Raw genomic sequence first — 20609 nt, forward strand, 5'->3', positions numbered from 1 at the left:
TTTTTTCTGGAACTCAGGATGTAGACCAGGTTGGCCCTGAACTCACAGAGATGCACCTGCCTCAGCCTTAATCCTGGGATTAATGTTGTGTGCCACTATGCCTGGCTAAACTTCATTTGGAGCAGAATCATTAATAGATGTATTGCCCACCTACAAATACCATTTACCAATAACTATAAACAATTCGTTAAAATTTATCAAGTGCTCATTTAACTTGGCCCAATATTTTTAGTTAATATGCTTCTGTCTTCAAGTCCTATTGCCTTTTGTCTCTCCAATAACTTCTGGACTGATTTTCACATAATATTGACTGCAAGTATGCCAGCTCCCTCTAATTTTCTAGCATTGTGTGTTTATGTTGGAGGTAGTGTTTCGTTTTGTTGTAAATTCCCATAATGGATTTAATCACTGGCTTAACTGTTGAGCCAGGAGATACAGGTTCTCACTAAATGGTATGGAAGAGGACAGTATGAAGGGGAGGAGATTAAAGAAAAATGGGGAATTCCAAACGCAAATAGAGGACAATGAGATTCAGATACTCATTGCCTTACTTCTGGTTCCGTCTTGGGTCTGTATATGAATCAGTTCCTTAAGCACTAATTTGTTCATTATATACAGTAGGCCTATATCCAAAACAGTAATCACTAAACACATGCCTTTGAGCACATGAAATGTGGCTGGGCTGAACTGAGATGAGCCATTTAGGTAATGTCTTAGTCACGGTTTCTATTCCTGCACAAACATCATGACAAGAAGCAAGTTGGGGAGGAAAGGGTTTATTCAGCTTACACTTCCACATTGCTGTTCATCACTAAAGAACTGGAACTCGAGCAGGTCAGGAAGCAGGAGCTGATGCAGAGGCCATGGAGGGATGTTACTTACTGGCTTGCTTCCCCTGGCTTGCTCAGCTTGCTCTCTTATAGAGCCCAAGGGACGGCACCACCCACAGTGGGCTGGGCCCACCCCACTTGATCACTAGTTGAGAAAATGCCTTACAGCTCGATATCATGAAGGCATTTCCACAACTGAGACTCCTTTCTCTGTAATAATTCCAGCTTGTGTCAAGGTGACACACAAAACCAGCCAGTACAGGTAAGAAACACATTAGTCTCAAAAACTTAGTACGAAAGCAGGGTGTCACTTAGTATGAAAGTAGTGTCACTGGCCTATAATCCCAGAATATGGAAGATGGAGGCAGGAGATTTCTAAGAGTTTGAGGCTAGCCTGAGTTAATACGAGATGCTGCCTCAGAAAGTGTGTGTGTGTGTGTGTGTGTGTGTGTGTGTGTGTGTGTGTGTGTGTGTGTGTGTGTAGACATGTGAGCACAAGCACTGGCATGGAGTGAAAAATTAGCTTCAGGAGTTGGCCCTTGCCTTCCTGTCGTGTTTTGCTGCTGTGCTCACCCGGCTAGCAGGTTCTTGAGTTTGTCTCTGCCTCTCATTCTCTTAAGTTCTGGAGTTACAGATGCGTGCTACCACATCCAGATGTTTGCGTGGGTTCTGGGAATCAAATCTAGGTCATCTAGCTTGCAGGACAATTCTTTTTACCCATGAACCATATCCTTGCCTTCTCATAACTTTTTAACTGATTACAAGTTAAGGTAATCATTTTAGACACATGGGGTTAAATAAAATATGTTGCTAATCCTATCTTTTTGTTTGTTTTTGTGTTTTGTTTTGTTTCTAGACAGGGTCTAGCTATGTAGCTCTGGCTAGTCTGGAACTTGCTATAGATCAGGCTACCATCAAACTCAGACATCCACTTGCCTCTACGTACTAAATGCTGAAATTACAAGCATGACTGACCATGCCCAACCACATTTTTGTAATTTTTTTCAATGTGGCTATTAGAAAAATTCATTTTATATCTGTGGTGTTATGAGATGGCGCAATGCTAAGATAAGACTCTCTGGCAAGAACTACGGTAATGGTGACTTGAAGCAAGCATCCTCTGGTATTTAGAAGCTCACAACATTGTTGAAAAAGATAAAAGCTTTATGAAAGTAATTAGAATATAGTAGCATTAGAGTACTGCTGGAGATCAGTGTTGAGACATGGGTGAATGAGGAGGGCCTCTGTGGAAGTCATGGGTGAATGAGGGCCTCTGTGGAAGTCATGGGTGAATGAGGAGGGCCTCTGTGGAAGTCATGGTGAATGAGGGCCTCTGTGGAAGTCATGGTGAATGAGGAGGGCCTCTGTGGAAGTCATGGGTGAATGAGGGCCTCTGTGGAAGTCATGGGTGAATGAGGAGGGCCTCTGTGGAAGTCATGGGTGAATGAGGAGGGCCTCTATGGAAGTCATGGTGAATGAGGGCCTCTGTGGAAGTCATGGTGAATGAGGAGGGCCTCTGTGGAAGTCATGGTAAATGAGGAGGGCCTCTGTGGAAGTCATGGGTGAATGAGGAGGGCCTCTGTGGAAGTCATGGTGAATGAGGAAGGCCTCTGTGGAAGTCATGGGTGAATGAGGAGGGCCTCTGTGGAAGTCATGGTGAATGAGGAGGGCCTCTGTGGAAGTCATGGTGAATGAGGAGGGCCTCTGTGGAAGTCATGGTGAATGAGGAGGGCCTCTGTGGAAGTCATGGTGAATGAGGAGGGCCTCTGTGGAAGTCATGGTGAATGAGGAGGGCCTCTGTGGAAGTCATGGTGAATGAGGAGGGCCTCTGTGGAAGTCATGGTGAATGAGGAGGGCCTCTGTGGAAGTCATGGTGAATGAGGAGGGCCTCTGTGGAAGACAAGGTGAAGAGAAGTGTCAGGTCAGTGGAGTGGAAGCAGCAACACCTAAACTGAGTCTTAATGAAGAAGTAGAAATGGAGGAAACAACTGGGTAAACCAAGTCAAAAGGAAGAAGAGTTCTGTGCTGCCCCTAAAGGAGGTGAAGGTCGAGTGGACGAAAGTCTCTGTGACACTGGGTAAAGGGTCTCATTCTAACCTCCATGCAGCAGAGCAGTCAATGCAGGTTTTAAAACAGTGGTAAAATCAGAAATAATGGTTTTGGAACTTAGGCAAGTATACAGACTCCACTACAGTGGACAGAACAGCAGAGGTAAGAAATGGTCTAAAGTAGGGCCAAAAAAAAAGTATGAGTGAAAGAAAGCAGTAAGCCAATCCTATTTAGGAGAAAACATCGATAGACTTGGGTGTCGGTGACTTGTCCTGACCATGTGGGAAAGTGTTTGGAACTTTTTGGATCTAGGGTGGCAGGAAGAGCCTGGCCTGTTTTGAGGAGGCAAACGCAATCTGAGGCTTTTAAACAACTGTCCCTCCCTGGAAGGAGGGACTAAAGGATATCTGAGGCCAAAGCACTAGTGGAGCCTGGGCTACTGGTCACCTCCATCAAAGTGGATGCAAAGAAGGTCTGAGGAGCAGACCTGGTGGAGCTCACACCTGTCATCCCTGCACTGGGAGATGAGGCAAGAGGCCAGCCTGGACTTTAGTGATTCCAGAACAGCCTGTGTGATAGTGTAAGGTGCTGTGCCCTTAAGAAAGAAAAAAAGGCAGGGAGGGAGGAAGGAAGAAGGGAGGGAGAGAGGGAAAAAAAACTGTCTTACTTAATCTGGACAAGCTTTTAGCTGAAAATGAAAATACTGAACAGAAAAGCTTGAATAATACACTGAGGGTTTGGAAGACAGCAAAGGAAATTGAAGGAGCCAAACAAAGGCGATTTGAAAGATTAACCAGTGCCTCCCATGAGGTTTAAAGCCCTGTAATTTTATTTCATTACTCTAATCTGACATGTGATTTCCCTTCACACTACTGTTATCTAGCTGTGGGAAGTAGGCATACACTGTAGAATCAAGAATTTCATTTTTAAAATGGTGAGAGTTACATGATTTAGAAAGCTACATGAGTCCTAAATTCTAAAAATCCTGTAGTTGTACTGCAGGGTAAGATACAAGAAATTTAAATTGGTTAAATATACACCGCCAAGACAGAATTTACCATTTTAACTATTTTATCACAGAGCTTTTAAACTGAGATCCAAATGGAGCAACTAATGTGTTGAAGGTATTCTGAGACATTGCATTCACAGTCCTGAGACAGCTCTATATGTGGGTGCTAGGAACCCTAACTTTTGACAGAACCAGCCTTATTCTACCACCACAGTACAATATACAAATACAGATGCTCCTGATCTTAAAATAGGACCATGAATTAAAAATATTTTAAGTCACAATTTAACAAAACTGGGAATGTAGTTCAGTGACAGAACACTTGTGCAACATGAATAAGGTTACTCATTCATGCACATTCTCTCTCTCTCTCTCTCTCTCACACACACACACACACACACACACACACACACACACACACACACACACTCACCAAAATAAAAATCAACAAGAAAAAGTTAACATCTGAGCTTGGCCACACAGTACTTCATGTGACTCTGTCTCCTCTAAGACCAAGCAACTGTCTGGGGGCAGCAGCTCTAAGGGGATGTCCAGAATTACAGCAGTATCCTGTTATCACTAGCCTAGGAAAAGGTCAAAGGTCAAAATTCTGAAGTTTGGTTTCCACTGAGCACATATCACTTTCACACCAGAGTGAGGGGAAAAATACATAAATATACAAAATTTCTAAACTACAAGTTATGAGGCAGCAGTATTATAAAGAGTTCGAAGTAACTTTGAACTACTTTGCTAAGTATGCTTTCTCAGAAAATACTTGGAACTTCCTAATTTATTCCCATGGTAGTTTTTCAAATTCCTTCTTGAGGCCAATATCTAGGATTAGGTTCTCCATTTCCACAATTTAAATGAACATTATAAAATCTCAGAAAAACAATGGTGGTATACCCTGGTATTTGTGATGGGATACCCTGGTATGTATATGTGGTGGAATACCCTGGTATGTATATGTGGTGGGATACCCTGGTATGTATATGTGGTGGTATGCCCTGGTATGTATATGTGGTGGTATGCCCTGGTATGTATATGTGGTGGGATACCCTGGTATGTATATGTGGTGGGATGCCCTGGTATGTATATGTGGTGGGATACCCTGGTATGTATATGTGGTGGGATACCCTGGTATGTATATGTGGTGGTATGCCCTGGTATGTATATGTGGTGGTATACCCTGGTATGTATATGTGGTGGTATGCCCTGGTATGTATATGTGGTGGGATACCCTGGTATGTATATGTGGTGGGATACCCTGGTATGTATATGTGGTGGTATGCCCTGGTATGTATATGTGGTGGTATACCCTGGTATGTATATGTGGTGGTATGCCCTGGTATGTATATGTGGTGGTACGCCCTGGTATGTATATGTGGTGGGATACCCTGGTATGTATATGTGGTGGTATGCCCTGGTATGTATATATGGTGGTATGCCCTGGTATGTATATGTGGTGGTATGCCCTGGTATGTATATGTGGTGGTATGCCCTGGTATGTATATGTGGTGGTATACCCTGGTATGTATATGTGGTGGTATACCCTGGTATGTATATGTGGTGGTACACCCTGGTATGTATATGTGGTGGTATACCCTGGTATGTATATGTGGTGGGATACCCTGGTATGTATATGTGGTGGTATACCCTGGTATGTATATGTGGTGGTATACCCTGGTATGTATATGTGGTGGTACACCCTGGTATGTATATGTGGTGGTATACCCTGGTATGTATATGTGGTGGGATACCCTGGTATGTATATGTGGTGGTATACCCTGGTATGTATATGTGGTGGTATACCCTGGTATGTATATGTGGTGGGATACCCTGGTATGTATATGTGGTGGTATACGCTGGTATGTATATGTGGTGGTACACCCTGGTATTTGTGATGGTATATCCTTGAGAGGTAGAAAGCCAGATGACCAAAAGTTCACGGTCATCTTCCAGTATACAATGAATTACAGGCCGGTCTGACCAACAGAGCCTGGACTGCATAGTAAACCTGCTTCAAAAAATAAATGGAAACAAAAAAAGAAAAACAGAGAGACAGAAACAGCACCTTGGGCATCATCTCTTGGATTTCCAACCTTCAAAAAGACAAGAGCTAAGTAGACCTCCTTTTTCCTGTCTAAAGTAAAATGTGGTCCTTTATATCACTGCTCCTGAGCATGTGGCAGACCTTTTGGAGCTGGTTAAGAGGGAAAGGCGGGAGAGTCTAGAGCAGCAGGCTCCTGGAAGATCAGACTGCTGCATAGCCTACAGTCTGGGTGAGGACCCAGAGAACCGGAAGGCCATGCTGATGAGGTTTCTGATAGAAAGGAGAGCTGTCTTGGGAACTGGAGTAAAGGCCATCCTTGTTTCCTTGTGGCCGAGAGTTTGGCTTCCTTGTGTCCTTGTCCAGAGGCATGTTGGAAGACTGAACTTCCAAGGGATCTACCAGTGGACCTAGCAGAGGAGATCTCGAAACAGCAAGGCATCTGGGCTGCAGCATGGCTGCTCTTAATGGCTTACAGTCAAATGAGAGAGAAAGGGATCGTTTTAAGACAAAGCTTACTAAAAAGAAAAGCAGAGTGGCCCAGTGTAGCCAGAGGAGGAGCAGCCGGGATGTAAAGCTGAGAAACAGAGGGTGCTGGTGGTAACTCTTGGCAATAAGGAGGATTCCTTGAAGGGACCCCCGAAGAGAGCCCCAAACTAGACTGGGAACTCTAGTTTGCTGGCAAAGGGATCCTTGACTTCAGCCATGACTCCGAGAGGCCCAGCTGCAGCCTCTACAAGCAGCAGGCCTTGGCAGTATTCGTGCAGTGCAGGGGACTGTAGAGGCCTGAAGAGCAGAGCTATGGAGTCCTGGTGGCTCACCACGGCTGAAGAGGAAACCCAGGAAGACCAGGACGAAAACTGCCTTCAGTTTGGAGTCTCTGTGGAAAGAGTCTGAGGTGATGATGTCTCATGGCTTTGTGATGTCTCAAGCCACAGTGGAAACCCAAGAAGAACCCAGCCCCATGAAGACTGAAGCATGGGCGGAGTCCAGGAAGGCCTCACAGGAGAGAAGGTAACTTTGAGGGCTGGGATTAGATGTTCGCTCCATTGGCTTGGTTTGGCTTCCTTCTTGGGCTCATTAAACATCAGACCATCCCTTTGCCCGTCCACCCTGTATCTTAGAAGGGTGTACCTTGTTTTGTTACTCCAGGCTCACCGCTACACGAGGTTGTCAACTATATCAGATGAGCCTTGTGAACCTACACTGGAATAAATTAAGACTTTGGGATTATTTAATGGGATTTTTGTTTGTGAAAAGGACATGAGTTTTAGGAGCCAGTAAGAGCTAGGAGTTGAATGCTGCAATTTGTTCCCTGAACTCAATGTAGGCATTTCTTCCTCTAAATTTTCACTAATGATAGTAAGAGGGTAGAAACTTTTCAAATGTATGCAAAAGTTTCCACATACAAGAAAAATGGGAGTTGATCAAGGGATGTCCAATTTATCCATCAACCAGAGTCCTGCTTAGGTTAGTTTGGGGAGATTAAAAGTGAATAAGAAGCCAGTGTGGTGGGGCACATCTTTAATCCCAACACTTGGGAGACAGAGGCAGGTGGATCTCTCTGAGTTCAAAGCCAGCCTGGCCTACATAGTTGAGTACACCAGAACACCAAGGGCCATAGAGTGAGACCCTGTTTCAAAAAACCAAAGAGACTGAAAACAAACAAACAAAAACCCAAAAACCAACCAAACAAAGAAAAACAAAACAGCAAACCAAACCAAACAACAACAAAAGTTTAAAAAAGAAAAAAGGAGCTAGACAGATGGGTTAGCATAAAGAATAAAGAATACTTACTGCTCTTACAGAGGACCTAGGTTTGGTTCTCAGCACATATATCAGGGGGCTAACAACCACCTGGAACTCCAGCTCTAGAGGATCCGATGCCCTCTTCGGACCTCCAAGGACACCTGGTGTACACACAGTGCTCATAACATGCACGCGAGCACTCATATAGACACAGTTTTAAAAAGTGAACAAACAAGTCGTGGTTATGGAAAAAACTTAACATGCCTAAAGGTGAGAAAAACTAATTAATTAAAGCTGTATATAAAAAACTAAATTAATTAAAGCTGTATATAAAAAAAGGTGTGATAGGCAGTACATGGTGCTGGAAAAGGAACTAAGTATCTACTGTGATAAAATAAAAAGTGACTATTGAAGAGAAATGGGATTTGGTGAGAAATCCAGGACCAGAGGGACAGCAAGGTCTAGGAGCACCTACAACAGAAGGCTGGCTAGTGCAGACAGAAAATGCAAAGGGGCCTTGACACAGTGACAGGAAGCCCTGAAGGCATTTAAGCAGCAAAATGCCATTATCAGATTTAAATTCACAGCTGCTGTGCAAAAGTCCTCTGGAAGTAAGCATATCTTAAAAGGGAATTTCAATTTACCTTTAAAAATAAAAAAAGCTATGTTTTTAAATTTAACTACTCTGTTGGCCTGCCTATCTCTGCCTCTTGAATTCTGGGATTAAAGGCGTGTGCCACCACACTCAAATTAAACACAAGTTTAATTTTAAAGTATTTACTTTTGTTTTTGGAGACTATACCTTTAATTCCATTATTCAATTTTTTAAAATTAGTTTTGTGTCACAATATTTGAGTCAGGAATACTAATAATAGCTAGTTTGTACTGAGCACATATATATTTGAACACTATTGTAACTGGCTTTCACATACTCATTTAATCCTTTCGCCCAGGAAAGTTTGCACCACTATCTTCATTTTACAGGCAGGGAAAGTATGACAGAAATCAGTCAGTCAGTCAGGTAGTGAGAGCAGGATTCAAATTCAGTTCTGTCTCCAAATTCTCTTACTAATTAGACCATGTATGTTTCTTTACAAAACAAAACAAAACACTTAGCAGCACACTCAAATAGTAAATCTATGCACCAATTGAGAAAAGATGCTCAAGTTTTCCTTCAGAGACTAGGAAGGTCTAGATAGGTGACTGTGTGTGTGGAATGGAGAGTAAACCAGTAGTAGTTTAGGTCAGAGATTGATAGCGTATGACTGTAATCCCACTGCTTTACAGGCAGTGTACAAACTGAGGCCATGACTGCTCCATGGTATGGTCAAGGGGAAGGTTTTTATTGTAGGTATGAGAGAAAACAACTACAGGCACCTTAATAGTCCAGAGCAAAGAGAAGGTAGACTGAACACAGTCAGCAGACTGGACATGGCCGGAGCTATTTGGGACAAAGGGGAGAATAGCAGGGGTTAGACAACAGAGAAAACAAGTGAGAGAAGCAGGAGCAGAGGGGGTGGGGGAAGAAGGTAAGGGAGTGGGTGAGGGAGGGAGGGAGGTTAGGAGGGATGCTAACATGGACTTTGGAATGGGTACTAGGTTACTTAAGACAGTGAAGGAACTGGGGGCCTGCATGACCTTTGATATATAATATGCACCTCACTCAGGTAGCCATATGTCCCTTCTGCCAGAGGCAAGGGAAATGACTCCTTGAGGCAGAGTGGAACCAGCTTCACAAGTTCCTGAGGAATGCTGGTTTTCTCTAACTGCCAGAAATCCTCCTATCCAGGTAGAGCTCACTTCTGGCTATTTGGACTGCCTTTTCCAGTTTATTGGTATTTCATTTGGACCTGACAGATAGGAATGTCAGGAGTTCAAGGCCAACCTCAGCTACATAAAGCCAGTCTAGGTTGCATGTGTCCTGTTTTAGCAACAAACAAAAATAAGAGATCATGGTAGATTATGGGTCAATAAATGAAGATAAAGGGATGGATTTAGGAGATGAGTTATAGGCATGACTGTCAGGATTTGGTGATAGGTTTGATAGGATATTTAAGGGAGAAGCTGCCAAGGATTCTGATTTATATAAGTAGATTACATACAGAGATGTGCTTTATTTTCATTTTGCTTAAGGCAGGGTCTGGCTATTTTGTCTAGGCTTATAGCAATTGTCCTAACTCAGGTTCCTGGACACCCAAGGTCTGGGATCGTAGGTGTGTACCACAATAACCATAGCTTCAGAAATAGCTTTTGAAAAAGATTTATTTTGTATTTATGTGTATGTGTCCTGTGTGAATTTATGTACATGCAGGTACACTCAGAATTCTGAATCCTGGAACTAAGAGTAGCCAGTTGTGAATTGCCTAACATGGGTGCTGAGAACAGAACCCAGGTCCTCCCTAAGAGCATTAAATATTCTCTTAACAACTAAGCCATCATCTCTCCAGGCTCTCAAATACCTCAAATAGCTTTTCTTTAGAAAACCAGTCTTCTTTAGTATTTGATTAAATGACAAACTGATCTTAGGTTCCACCCATCTCTACCCAAACTTGCTATTTCTACTAGAAACTATACAAGTCCTGTTTGCTAGAGGAAAAATATAACCTAATTTTCATTGTCTTATAAAATAGAAAAGGAGCTGGAGAGAGATGGTTCAGTAATTAAGAACACTGCCTGCTTCGCGACCATCTATCACTCCAAGTCTAGAGGACCCAATGCCTTCTTCTGGCCTTTGAACCTTAAAATAATCCACAGAGAATTCTGATTTTTTTTTTAAAAAAATTACATAAGGGCCAAGAATGTAGCTCAGTTGATAGAGTGTTTACCTAGCTAGCATGCATAAAGTCTTGGGTTAGATGCCCAGCACTGTCAAAAAATAAACTGGCCTGGTGTGGTGGCTGCCACTCGTCTATGATTATTATGGTACAATACCAGCACTCAGAAGATGGAAACAGGAGAGTCAGGAGTTCAAGACCATGCACAGTGAATTTGAAGCCCACCTGGGTTACTCAATAGCCTGTTAACAAATAATTCTAGACACTTCAATTTTTTTTCTCAGCACTTGCCAGAAACTCATCATTTAACTTTAGCAGCATCCTTCTGAGTTGTGGCATTCCCACCCAGGCCTCTCAGGTGCCCATTCCTACACTGTAGGCAATGGCTATAAAGCTGAAAACTAAGGATGAGCCTATCCATCCCCACATCCTTCCATCTCATCCCTAAGTTGGTACAGCTCAGGCCCGCCACGAAACGTGCGGGAGTCACAGAACACTCCAGGCTAACTTCGCCCAACCCAGGGGCTCGTGGTCAAGTTCCCAACAGATGGCTTATTTTCCAGACAATTCCACAAACGCTCCTCTCGGAAGCACTTCCCACCCACCAACCAGCTCAGCGGCCGCCCCGCGGCTGGGGGCAAAGGGGCGTGACGCCGCGGGAACTCCCGCGTGACGTCACGGGATGCCGGAGGCCTCCGGGGCCGGGCGGGGCCGGCCGCCCTCCGGCCAGCCTTCGGGAGGTTCTGGCCGTCCTCTCCGTGGGTTCGGCCGCCTGGAGAGGTAGGGCACTCGGCGAGAAGTGGGCAGTAACGAACGGCGGGGCCTTCCCGGCCCGGAGGACGGATCCCGAAGACTCTGAAGGGAGGCTCGGAAGCTGTGAGTAAAAGGACTCTCCTTCCTACCCTGCGTGCAGGGTCCAAGCAGCTACTTCCGGTTGGACGCCGCGCTTTCGCAGTGGCTCAGGCGGCCGAGACGCGTGAAGCACCGGCCGACGTAGTCTGGGCTCGGGCCGGTCCGAAGGACGCGGGCCGGGCTCACGTTCCAAGCAGTCTACCGGGCTCCCGCGCACTTCGAGACGCGCCCCTCAGCGCTGAGCCCGCCCCGCGCATGCGCCAAGTGCGCAGCGCGCTCTTTTCGCGTAGCGTTTGAAGTGTCTTCCGTCTGACCCGGGAAGCGCTGGGAACTCGAGGGGCGTCTGAGGCTGATGGAGACCCGGTGGGAGTGAGGGCCGCGGCGAGTGTGCATTTTGCTTGTGAGAGGGACGCTGAATGTCCTGTGCGTTTCCCTTGTGTGGTGTGACAGTCTAGTTTTACCGAGCGTCTTCGCGTGGAGGTTGTCGATGCTGTGGATACACGGAAAAGGATCGTCACTAGCCTTTGTGTCCACAGAGACCCGGGAGACAAGATGAGTGTTGTGAGAGAGAAGGGCTCAGTGCGCAGCGAATAACGGTTCAGAGCAAAAAGATTGGCTGCAAAGTGCTGAGCGAGCGTACTAGATGGAAAGGATGCTGTGAGCCGAAATTTGCAAACATGGTATTGATAGTTTTTACTGTAGCCGTTTTCAAAAGCACTTGAACAGTCGTGGTGGCTCCGGTAGACGAAAGCGGATTTTTCAGAGTTCCAGCCCAGCTTGGTCTACATAGAGAGTTCCAGGTCAGCCAGGGCTAAGTAGTGAGATCTGTTTCAAAACAACAAAAGCTCTGGATTATTTTAACTACTTTGTCATTGATGCATTTTTCTAAAGGATACTTCGAATGCACTGCTAGTTTTAACTCAGCTTTAAGTTTTCCATTAAAGTAATTAAACCTTTAAACTTTTCTTCCTTTTTTTTTTTTAAATTTTGGGGGTGGGGGGATAGGGGTCAGTAGGGTGATGGGTTTTGTTTCTGAAGACAAGATTGCTCTGTGTAGCCCTAGCTGGCCCTGAACTCGCTTCGTAGACCAGGCTGAGCTCGAACTCAGAGAGTGCGCTACCACTGCCTGGCATACTTTTTTTTTCTTGCTACTCGGAAGTATAGTTTAGGGTTCAAATCCTAGCCCCGAAGTAGCCACGCCCTAGCTGTATTACCTTGAGCAGGTCATTTAATCTGTTATAATGGCATGCCCAACTCTACACTGAAATTAGTAATTGTACCTCTTTCTAGAGTTCTGATATGGCTAATAAAAGTCTATTCCATATGCTGTTGTACATAAAGGCAGTCTCTTGTTGGCCGTAGTGTATCTTTTACACACAGGCTTGTGAAGCAAAACTGTATTAGTTCTCATCTTACTTTTAGGGAGAGACAGCAGTATTGATCCCCTCATATACCCATTCATCACTCAGCTTCAATAATTGTCTAAGTGAGCTGTTCTTGTTTCGTCTTTCCACCCACATCAGTTTTCAAACCAATCCCAGAGAACGGTAGTTTATCTCACAATATTCCTGTAATAGACAAAGCCTTTTTAATGGAAAAAGAAAAATGGGGTTGGAGATATATCCTAGCATGCCTGGATTCTTTTCAGGGTGCATAAGAAATTTTTTTTTAAGTTTAAATAGTCTCATCACTATTGCATCCAAGAGGACTAACAATAACTTGGCGTACCCAAGAAAGTTAATAAGATTATTTTAAAGCTACTTATGCTCGATTTTTGCTGATTCTTTTAGGAGCACCTAACTGCAATTTTTGTAACACTTAGTAAATGTATGTATCATTTCTGTAGTGCTTTACCAAGATCCAAGTAGTTGCATACATTCTTTTCCTTAAAAAGTTAACTTTTAGGCTAGTATACAAAGTAATGGGTTTCAGTTTAGACTTATTTTTATTTTGTGTGTATGAGTGATTTGCCTGCATGTATGTCTTTGCCTGCATATATCTATATCTATATCTATATCTATATCTATATATCATGTATACCTTAGTGCCTATAGAGGTTAGAGAAGAGTGTGTCAGGTCAGTTTCTAGAACTAGAGTTATAGAAGATTGTGGATTCTAAAACTTGAAGTTCAGTCCTTTGAAAAAGCAGCCAATGCTCTTAAACACTAAGCCATTTCTCCAGCCCCAGAAGTTGTTTTGTGTTTTTACAGAGTCTGTGCATCCCAGACTGGCCTCAGACTCTCTGTGTAGCTGGAGAATAGAGCTCCTGATCCTCCTGCCTCTACCTAAGGACTAGGGTTATAGGCATTCACCACTGTGCTCAGTTTGTGGGTGCTGGGGATGGAACCCAGAGCCTTATGAGTGCTAGGTACATGCTTTACCAACTGAGCCAAATCTCCAGGCTCTTTATAAACCCTGCCCTTCTCTCTTCCCTCCTTTCTCTTCTGCTTTCTCCCATCATTTTTCTGTGTAGCCTAGGTTGGCCTTTAGCTTGCAGCAGTCTCTCTCAGCCTCCGTAGTGCTGAGATTCAGGCATGCGTCACCATGCCCAACATTTTACTTTTGTAATGGCTAATTAATGGTTTCAGTTAAGAACACATTTTAAAATGTGTATTAAATCACTTGAGTTTCTTAATAGACTGTTGCTTCTTTTTAGGGGCCACATAATTTTTAAAGTTAATCATTAACTGTTACTATGAAAGAATCACAACATACCTCTACCCTAATAGCTTTGGACCTCTGAATAGACATATGTTCTTAGAGCTTTGCTGCATGTGTATCTTGGTGACTTGTTCTCAGAAATATACATGTGTTGATATGTCAACCATCTACCTGGTTTTAAAGCATGTATATGGGAATGATTGTAAAGTCAGTAATATTTTAGAATGTTTCTAGTTCTGGTTCAGTACAGTGTTGGATTTCACATCACTCCAAAACTTAAGGCAGTAATTTTTAAGTGCTAGGGATTGCACCCAAGGCCTTGGACTTGCTCAGCAAGCACTCCTTTCATGAGCTACATTCTCATGTACATCAGTACATGTATTTATTTACCATGTAAGTGAATATATGTGCCCTTCCCACTGGATCACACGTGGAAGTCAGAAGCCACCTTGTTAGAATCAGTTCGTACCCTTCTTCCCCTTCCAAGGATCAAACTCTAGTTGTCAGGCTTAGTGGGCACTTTTACTTGCAGGTCCTTCCATTCCTTTTTTTTTCCCCCTTTCTTTTTAAAGATAGGGTCTCCTTATATAGCTCAGGCTGACCTTGAACTTGAGATCTCCCACCTCTGGACTGCTGTGATTATACATGTGCCAGCATAGGCTGCCCAGTAAATCTTACGAGAGTAAATGAATTCTGATTGTGGATGACTGTAAACCTTTCAATATTATTAGAGCCCTTTTCACTTTAACATAATTTTGGTAATTTCTCCTTCTTCGGTGGGAAAATTGAGAACCTTCCTGAAAATTTACCTATATGAAGGTCAAATAACTGAAATCATAGTTTTCTCACTGTACACGGTCTCTCTGTGTAGCTCTCACTGGCTGTGAATTCACAGAGACCCACCTGCATCCACCTCCCAGTTCTGAGTAGAGGAGTGTACTGTGCCCTGCTCTGATTGTCATCTTTGCCAGCTTCTGTCAAACTCTCTGAATGATTGTAAACATATAGGAAAACCTGAGAATAGCTGCACTTGTGCTTTCATCCTCATCTCAGGCTTACATAAAGGTGCGTGCAAAAAAATGACATATTGCAATCCATCATTTCAGGTATTTCAACAATCCAAAGACAACGTCACACCTATGTAAGGACACAAAGGTCAGGCGAGCATCAACAAAAAGAAGTGTGGAGCCGGGTAAGCAAGATGAGCATTTCAGGAAGCAGCTGTGGAAGCCCTAATTCCACAGATATATCCAGTGACTTCAAGGAGCTCTGGACAAAACTAAAAGAATATCATGATAAGGAAGTACAAGGTACAGTCTTTGTTTAAATGCTTGAGACTATAATAGTAAAAACTAGGTTTGATTATTTTATATATTTTTACTTAGAAATATTGAGGGGCAAATGTCCCAACTTTAAAGGGCATTTACTGTTATAATGCTTTATGATTTGTTTTATTGATGAATTGTTACATTGTAACTACAAATACTACAGAATATATAGAGGGGGAGTATTGTTTTTTAAATTGGTATATGTGGGAGAGCCTGCATGAGTATTTATGTACAATGTGTGTTCAGGAGGCCATGGAGACCAAAAGAGGATTTCAGATTCCATGGAACCAGAGTTATTGGCAGTGAGCTGAACTTTGGTTCTCTGCAAGAGTATAAATGCTTTTAACTGCTGAATCATCTCTCCTGCCTCTAGAACATAATTCTCATATAACTTGTCAGTAGTTACTTGTGGAACTATGCTTTGTGGTGCTAAAAACAGAATTTATTGACTGCAGACAGATTTCAATTCTAACTTCATCTTCCTGCTGGCTTTGTAATCTTAGCTGTCATATAATCTTTTATCTTTTTCCTATGATTATTTGTAGGATTATTTAGAGCTATAAAAGTGCTATTTAAGGGGTTGAGGATTTAGCTCAGTGGTAGAGAGCTTGCCTAGCAAATGCAAGGCCCTGGGTTCGGTCCTCAGCTCCAGGGGGGGAAAAGTGCTATTTAAGCACTGCGACAAACCATTCAGGAGCTGTTTGCTATTAAACATTCATATACAAAAGTGAATGGCAGTTTGCTTCCAGAGTTTCTATAGGCTGCCAGAGATAGTCATGTACAGTGAAATAAGAGCTGTAAATGATTTATATGAAGTATAGTGAATGCATGGAAGATTAAGTAGTTGTATTTAGAATGCGTATATAAATATTTGTGTTAAAAGATACCTTAGAGACTGGGGATATAGCTCTGCGAACAGAATGGTTGTCTGGCTTGTATGAAGCCTTGGATTTAATTCCCCCAGTACCATATAAACCAGACACTTTGTACTCACCTGTAACCTCAGCTCTTGAAGAGGAGGCAGGAGGATCAGAAGATCAAGGTTTTTCTCAGATCTTTAATGTGTGATAGATTTTGCTCATATATGTTTCCTACTGCAAGTCTGGTTGGTTTTTGTGGTGATGCTGAGGAAGGAAGCCCAGGCCTCACATATATTGACTCCCCACTTTATGAATATGTCTTGATTGCCTATTGCAACCATGTGCTTTATATTATGGTGCCCCACAACTTTAACATTATACCATAATGCCATTACAGTGTGGTCTACCTGAATCAGTTCTAACATTATGGGGGTGTATTGAATCTTTTCCATGGTAAAGTTAGTTTCTTGCAAAACCTTATGATAATAGCCTGAGTAGATTCTGACTGTGACTTCAAAGTACCTTTGCACATCTTAGTGTACATAGAGATACTGAATCACAAGATATATTTTGAGCGTTTGCTGTGACAGAATTCTGATACAGCGTATTATGCGTAGGAAGACTCAGGAAGAACCAGTGTGTGTTTTGATGTTCTTTTGGACCAGGCTTTCTAGTTGGGTGCATCTAGGCAGTACAGGCAGTAGGAGTGTGAGGAAGGCAGAACTTCCTGAGAAAAGAGACTTAGGGAAAAATAGAGATCAAACTTGATTAATTTTTTTCTCCAAAGAGTTATAGACAATTGGATGTATTTCCAAGTGGAAACATGATCTGTTAGGTAAGATGTAAGCAGATAGGTTCAGGTGAGCAGTGTGCGTGCTGAGACAGTTCTCACCAGCAGTGTTCAAAACAGGGTTTCTCTGTGTAGCCCTGGCTGTTCTGAAACTCATTCTGTAGACCAGATTAGCCTTGAACTCAGAGCGTCTCCTCCCTCTGTCCTGAGTGCTGAGATTAAAGGCATGGGGCCAACATGCCTAGCTAGGATTAGCTCTTGAGTGCCAATCCTGTTGGTTGTGGGTGGACTGGCCATAATGAGAAAGAGGCATGAGATACAGCAGCCAAGTCTGTAAGTTATAGAATTAACTACAGGTGCTAAAAAGCTATTCTCTCTATGTGATTTCAATAGAGATGGTAACTGTACACGTTGTTTAACTTTATACTGCTTCAGACACCTCATGATGCGAAGGTATCTATAGTGATTGCACTGTATAACTGAGTGGACTGTTTGGAAGGGTGTCTGCACACAGTAAGCTGTATGTTAGTTATCCCTGTCATTCTGAAGCAGCAACTATATTTTATAAATGCCTGCGGCAGACACCTGATAGTGGGATACTGGAAAAAACTTTCAACCTAAGTCTCATGTACTGATTAATTTTATTTATAAAACTTATTTACTTGTGTAAGAGTGTCTGTTACTGTAGTAAAATTAAAATAAGGCTGCACTAGATCTGGCACTGTAGTGCCCCATGACATCTGTTGGATGTTTTCATCTCAGTCAGCAAAGCCTCTCACCTGCTTAGCTCCATCCCATATCACACTGCCGATGGCTACTCTCTGAGCCTGACAACAGTCTCTCTACCCGCCTGCTTCCCAAGGCAAGTTTCCACCATGCCGTACATACACATCTCAATTCCGCGGCAGCCTAGTGTCTCCAGCTACCACACACTCTCTCGAATTCAATTAAATCACCACATGAAAGAACACACAACACAATAACCTCTGATCCATTTGCTAAGATAAAATTGCCCACTTAGATAAAACATAGTTTGCTCATCTAGATGCCCCAAATCCTGTACACATCCATCCCTTAAGAGTATTCATAGCAACCTGTAAATGTGCAGAGAGGAATCTTAACGTCTGCCTCCATGTTCTCTCTGCTGCTCTTCTCTCCTCTCTTGCTCCTGTCTCCTCCCCTCTCTAAAACTTTTCTCCCACCCATTCTTCCTTCTCGTCCAATGACAGGCCTCATTCTATTCTATACCTGCCTTCACCTGTATAATGACATCATCCTACAGTCTGTGCCATGGTGCTTGTGTGGAGGTAGAAGGCAACTCCATGAACGAGTTCTCTTTTTCACTCTATGGGTCCAGGGGTCCAAACTTAGGTTGTCAGGCTGCAGGCCTGTGCTAGACAGGTGGCTCCTGTTGTCTTGTCTGTCTGCCTGCCTGCCTGCCTGCCTGCCTGCCTGCCTGCCTGCCTGCCTTCCTTCCTTCCTTCCTTTCTTTCTTTAACTGATTTTTTGAGACAGGGTTTCTCTGAGTAGCCTTGGCTGTCCTGGAAATAGCTCTATAGACCAGGCTGTCCTTGAACTCAGAAATCCACCTGCCTCTGTCTCCCGCATATTAGGATTAAAGGCAAGGGTCACCACCACCACTAGGCTTCTATTCTCTTTTTAAAGATGGGATCTAGGCCTGTCCCAAATTCCTATGTAACTCAGGCTGATCATGATCATGAAATATTTTCGCTTTCTGTAATTTTTTTCAGAAAGATTTTATAACTTTTAGTGAACGGGTCCTTTGTCTCTAAAGCATTTTATTTCCATGTTGTATCAGATAGATGGAGCAGGTATTACTTGGTTCAGGCTGGTTTTTGACCTTGCCATGTAGTTGAGGGTAGACTTGACTGCCTAAATCTCCTGAGGTGCTGGCATTACAGGTATGTACAGCCATGCCCTCTAGGCATCAGCCTTCTTCCTTTCCCTGTCTGAATGCTTATGTATAAAGCACCTAGATTAGGTGAGGTCAGAGGACAGCTCTGGAGATTGCTCTCCCCTTCCCTCATGAGAACGTGAGGAACAGACTGGCTGTACCTGTACTTGCTGAGCCATCTCGCTCCATCTAATCTTTGCTCTTTCTAATTTAAATGTTTTATTGTAATGGTGGAAAGTTGACTGACATACCCATTTATAGTATGTTATATATTTAAAGGGAAATATATTTAGACAGGCTTCCTTTTTATGTTCTTCTTATTAAGTAGGATCTTCAGGAGACCTCTATCTTATGATGAAGTAACATTAAGAAAATATATATTTCTTGAGAGCAAAACAATATGTTTGTTATAAAATCTGACAAATACTACATAGTAGATAGCTCACCCTTGTTTTATAGTAAGTAACTCTTTTATATTATGCAATTCTTGTTACTGTTCTTTAATAGGCTTCATGGTCTCAGGAATGCTGGTGTGCTATAAAAAGCATTAAGAAGGTAGGGTATAAGAAGCAGGCTTTTGTTTCCTGCTTATAGATTTTTGAAGGTCTTAAATAATTGTGGTCTTTGTTTATTTGTTTAAGACAGAGTTTCACTATGTAGCCCAGCTGTTCTAAAAATTGATATGTTCTAAAAATTGATTTGCAGGCCTTGGACTCAAGATCTTCATGCCTCAGCCTCATAGTCCTGGGATTACTGGCATATACTGCCATATTTAAACACTATTTGTAGAAACCGATGTTATTTAAAAGTTTGGTTTGGGTCACTGAATATTTCCCAGACAAAAGAGGGCTTTTGTATTATTAGTCCTTTGTCAGTGAGTTTCACATAGTTCCCTATAAAACTAGATCCTCTGACTATGTAATCACATCAAAGACCTGCCTGGAGGGTGATTTTTAAAAAGGTGATGGGGGATCGACCTAGAAAAACCAATACAAGAGACTGTTTGCAAGACATCAAACATAGACTTGTCTGGACAGTGCAGGTTTTGAAGTCTATATAGGAATCAAATTTGACTCATTACTTTGTAAACCTTTGTGTGAGTAAAAAACAAAGGAGAATGTTAGGAAGAGTAAGTAGCACTTGAGGTGCATGATTTTATGTAGACAGCCAAGGAAGTCTACACATAAGAAATTACACACATCTGTAGATCCTACTCTATACAGATAGCATTTGGGGTTTCTTGTTGGCTTCATTTGACCAAAACATAATAAAACAACACCGGTGATCTATAGAACCCTGTGCACACTCATCATGATAGAATAAGCTACATGCATTTCTTCTAAAACTAAGAATAAATGGTTTCCCATCCTAAATTAAAAGTCAGCAATTTTCCAGCTGGGGATAATTGTAGAGAAACTTGTCACTAAGTTTTTAATCTTTTTAGCATAGTCAATTCCGTTCATCATTGTTCATCCTAGTGTCTAAGTTGTCATTGAATAGACAGCTTTCATGCTTTGATTTTAGAATATCAAGTTTTAATAGAAGTTTCAGAATTCTTTAAAATTCAAGTTCCAAGAGTATATTTGGGTAGGATTTTTATTTTTTAAAATCTCAGTATTGGATTTATTATTAAAAGCACAAGTAATGAAGTAGAATTTAGAATATTTTTATACTGTTTTATCATGTTTACTGTCCACACTAGGTTCTACTAACACACTCAGCTAATATAAAATTCTGTGTTT

The 20609-nt window shown here is 42.5% G+C and overlaps 2 protein-coding genes and 1 long non-coding RNA gene across 31 annotated transcripts in view; 1 reads left to right on the forward strand and 2 right to left on the reverse strand.

Annotated features, from left to right (window-relative positions):
- Positions 1–20609, forward strand: part of Rbbp8 (RB binding protein 8, endonuclease) — an 86695-nt gene that overhangs the window by 9884 nt on the left and 56202 nt on the right. For 3 of the 29 annotated variants that reach the window (XM_087592596.1, XM_087592597.1, XM_087592598.1), the window contains exons 1-2: positions 11136–11337; positions 15081–15284. In XM_087592596.1, coding sequence (XP_087448722.1) covers positions 15176–15284 — 109 coding nt within the window. In that variant the 5' untranslated portion in view covers positions 11136–11337; positions 15081–15175. 29 annotated transcript variants of the gene reach the window in all.
- On the reverse strand, positions 3387–7590 carry LOC147999649 (uncharacterized). Its single transcript, XM_087593654.1, has 2 exons — positions 5779–7590; positions 3387–5623 (listed from the first exon to the last, which is right to left on the reverse strand). The coding sequence occupies exons 1-2, from the start codon at positions 5896–5898 to the stop codon at positions 4772–4774; spliced, it is 972 nt and encodes a 323-aa protein (XP_087449780.1). The 5' UTR covers positions 5899–7590; the 3' UTR covers positions 3387–4771.
- Positions 9932–18112, reverse strand: LOC147999650 (uncharacterized). Its single transcript, XR_015642763.1, has 2 exons — positions 18047–18112; positions 9932–12138 (listed from the first exon to the last, which is right to left on the reverse strand). It is a non-coding gene; the product is annotated as an uncharacterized LOC147999650 (long non-coding RNA).

Source organism: Rattus norvegicus, chromosome 18 (genome assembly GCF_021556685.1).
Source record: "Rattus norvegicus strain SHRSP/BbbUtx chromosome 18, alternate assembly SHRSP_T2T, whole genome shotgun sequence".
Taxonomy (NCBI): Eukaryota; Metazoa; Chordata; class Mammalia; order Rodentia; family Muridae; genus Rattus; species Rattus norvegicus.

Coding starts and splice junctions, on each gene's coding strand:
- LOC147999649 (XM_087593654.1), bottom strand. CDS start 5,898: ATGCAGTCCAGGCTCTGTTGGTCAGACCGGCCTGTAATTCATTGTATA. Junction 5,624..5,778: donor ATACCATCACAAATACCAGG/GTGTACCACCAC, acceptor TATACATACCAG/GGTATACCACCACATATACA.